Here is a 2,435-nt window from a genome sequence, read left to right as displayed (position 1 = left end):
CTCGGAGCCGGCCGGGCGGGGGAGGAGGAAGAGGGTTGGGCTGGAGCGAGCGAGGGGATATTCCTCTCCCGGCTTGAGTCAGACGCGGGCGGATCCGTCCTCCCCCGTTCCCTCCCAGGAGACGGGAACTTACTTCATTTCCCTGGGGCAGGTTCGCCCACGTTACTAACCACCCCCCCCCCCCCGGCCCCAGCGGCTCCCCGGCCCCTTCCAGCTTCCGCGCTCCCCACCCGGCTGGGCAGGACCCGGGCCGCGCTGCCACCCCCTCTTCGGGGAAAGGCAGCCGCAGCCGCAGACACCTGGGGGCCGGGGCTGGGGGTGGGGGCTCCCTCGCAGCCGCGGGAGCGTTGTCCAACACGTGAGACTCATGTGATGAAGCCGGGGGAGGGCGGGCAGGTCGCTCCTTCCCTCCCTGGCAGCGGCCAGACGTGCCTGGAGTCACAGGGTAGAACACGTAGCTCCAACCCACCCACTCGCTCCCATTTAACCCAGCCCGCAGCCTCTCCATTACTCCTCAGCTCGCCCCCCCCCCCCCCCCCGCCCCAACCCCCCCCCCCCTCCGCGCTCCCTCCCGCCTCCCCGCCCGCCCCACTTCTCATTCACTTGGCTCGCACCGCGCAGACGGCGCAGGGAGCACACACCGCCAGTCTGTGCGCAGAGCCGGAGCCAGAGGCCGCGGGGACACCATGCACGCCCCCAACTGAAGCAGCACCTCAAAGCCGCAGCGCCCCGCAGCCCAGCGGATTTCAGACTCAGAGGAACCCTTGCGGAGAGACCTCCCGGAAGCCCCTTGCAGGACAGTCCTCACCCCGACGTTCCGCTACTGCAGACAGGAGTGCACAGTGGCCCCGGCTCGCCGCGCCATGGAGCGGATCCCCAGCGCGCAACCGCCCCCTGCCTGCCTGCCCAAAGCTCCAGGACTGGAGCCCGGAGACCTACCTGGGTAAGTTGGCACTCCCTGGCGCCTTCAAGCCTCGGCTCCAACCCTACGTTCTGCGCCGCTCTCAACTCGGAGCAGCTTCGGGCGCATCCGGGGGCTCTTACCCGCCAGGGCTCCTGCAGCCTGTGCGCACGCAAAGTCACGACCCTACCTGGCCCCTCTCCCTGCAGGATGGATTTTGCCCACATGTACCAAGTGTTCAAGTCGAAGAGGGGAATAAAGCGGAGCGAGGACAGCAAGGTAAGAACACCGCACCTCTCGGGACCCCAGCCCCTGGCGCGCGCAGTTTCCAAGAAAAGTTTTCTCACTTTGAGCTTGGCGGGGGTGTGCACGGTGTGGGATCGGTGGTTCTATTAAATGCTTGGAGAAGAAGGGACAGAAAGTGGTTCTGGGTGTGACTTCGCTGCCCCAACTCTTATCCCGCTGCCGGGTGAGGGAGGAGAGGGGCTTCACTACCCGCTTGGTCTGGCGCCCACCGCCTCCCCGTGCGCCTCGCAGGAGACCTACAAACTGCCGCACCGGCTCATCGAGAAAAAGAGACGTGACCGGATTAACGAGTGCATCGCCCAGCTGAAGGATCTCCTACCCGAACATCTCAAACTTACAGTAAGTGAGAAGCTGGCCCCTCTCCAAGGCAGCTCTTCTGCCCAGAGGGCGGGCGGGGGTCACTCGCCGCCTGCAGGCCCCTCAGGGAACTGCAGAGCAGATGGCCGGCTCGGAGCTGGCGGGTGGCTCTGTTTGGGGGTACTACCCTTCCCCAGCCCTGGAATTTTCTGGCGTCCTCAGCAAATGAAGTGAGAACCACTTGGGCTTCTCCAAGTTGGCTCCAATACCAACTAGCCTTCGTTTTCAAGAGTCTAAGCCTTTCCTTTCTGGTGATTTTCAGGGTTTTTTAGTTTTGCTGACTTGGGTAAAACCAAGCAACACACAGATTTTATTTACCCCCTTCTCACCACCTTTTCCTTTTTAAAAATAAAGAGGACTTGTTTTTGGTGCGTGATTTCTATGTCCTGTACTTTCTTGTCAGTAGCCAACGGCTTGGCAGCCTTTGGTTGGGGAAAGGGGAAAAAATGTATTTAAGGAGGAAGTAAAAGGCTGGATGAGCTGCAAGTTATGAAACGGTGTCAGGAAAGAAGCTAGGGGAAGCCTCTTGGCTGCCAGACACGGTAGAAGTCCCTCCTCAGGTTGACACCACGGCAGAGAAATGTTATCTCCGGATTCCCCTGAGTTAAGGTCAGCAGTGGCTGCTGGAGAAATTTATCTGTCAGAGCTGATGTAGCTGCCTCTTCCAAAATGCCTCCAAAGATAAATGACACTTCTTTTTTACTCTTTAATCAGAAGTGTGTGCATATGTATTGACGTATACACACACACTTTTTAAAAACATCATCTCCAAACTTAAAACTAAATGTAGTCAACCAGGAAAGGCTGTTTCTTTCTTTCTTCCTTCCTTTCTTCCTTCCTTTCCTCCTTCCTTCCTTCCTTCCTTCCTTCC

At 59.4% G+C, this 2,435-nt stretch overlaps 1 protein-coding gene across 1 annotated transcript in view; it reads left to right on the top strand.

Moving 5' to 3' along the window:
• Nucleotides 1–622: 622 nt before the first annotated feature.
• BHLHE40 (basic helix-loop-helix family member e40) overlaps nucleotides 623–2,435 on the top strand; it is a 5,961-nt gene continuing 4,148 nt past the window's right edge. The window contains exons 1-3 of the mRNA XM_040492107.1: nucleotides 623–943; nucleotides 1,111–1,180; nucleotides 1,439–1,546. Of these exons, the coding sequence (XP_040348041.1) occupies nucleotides 864–943; nucleotides 1,111–1,180; nucleotides 1,439–1,546 (258 nt within the window). The 5' untranslated portion in view covers nucleotides 623–863. The remainder of the gene's footprint in view (nucleotides 944–1,110; nucleotides 1,181–1,438; nucleotides 1,547–2,435) is intronic.

This window comes from Herpailurus yagouaroundi, unplaced genomic scaffold (genome assembly GCF_014898765.1).
Source record: "Herpailurus yagouaroundi ecotype Mexico unplaced genomic scaffold, PumYag 183, whole genome shotgun sequence".
NCBI classification, from domain to species: Eukaryota; Metazoa; Chordata; class Mammalia; order Carnivora; family Felidae; genus Herpailurus; species Herpailurus yagouaroundi.
This window is presented reverse-complemented; position numbering and strand designations above follow the sequence as displayed.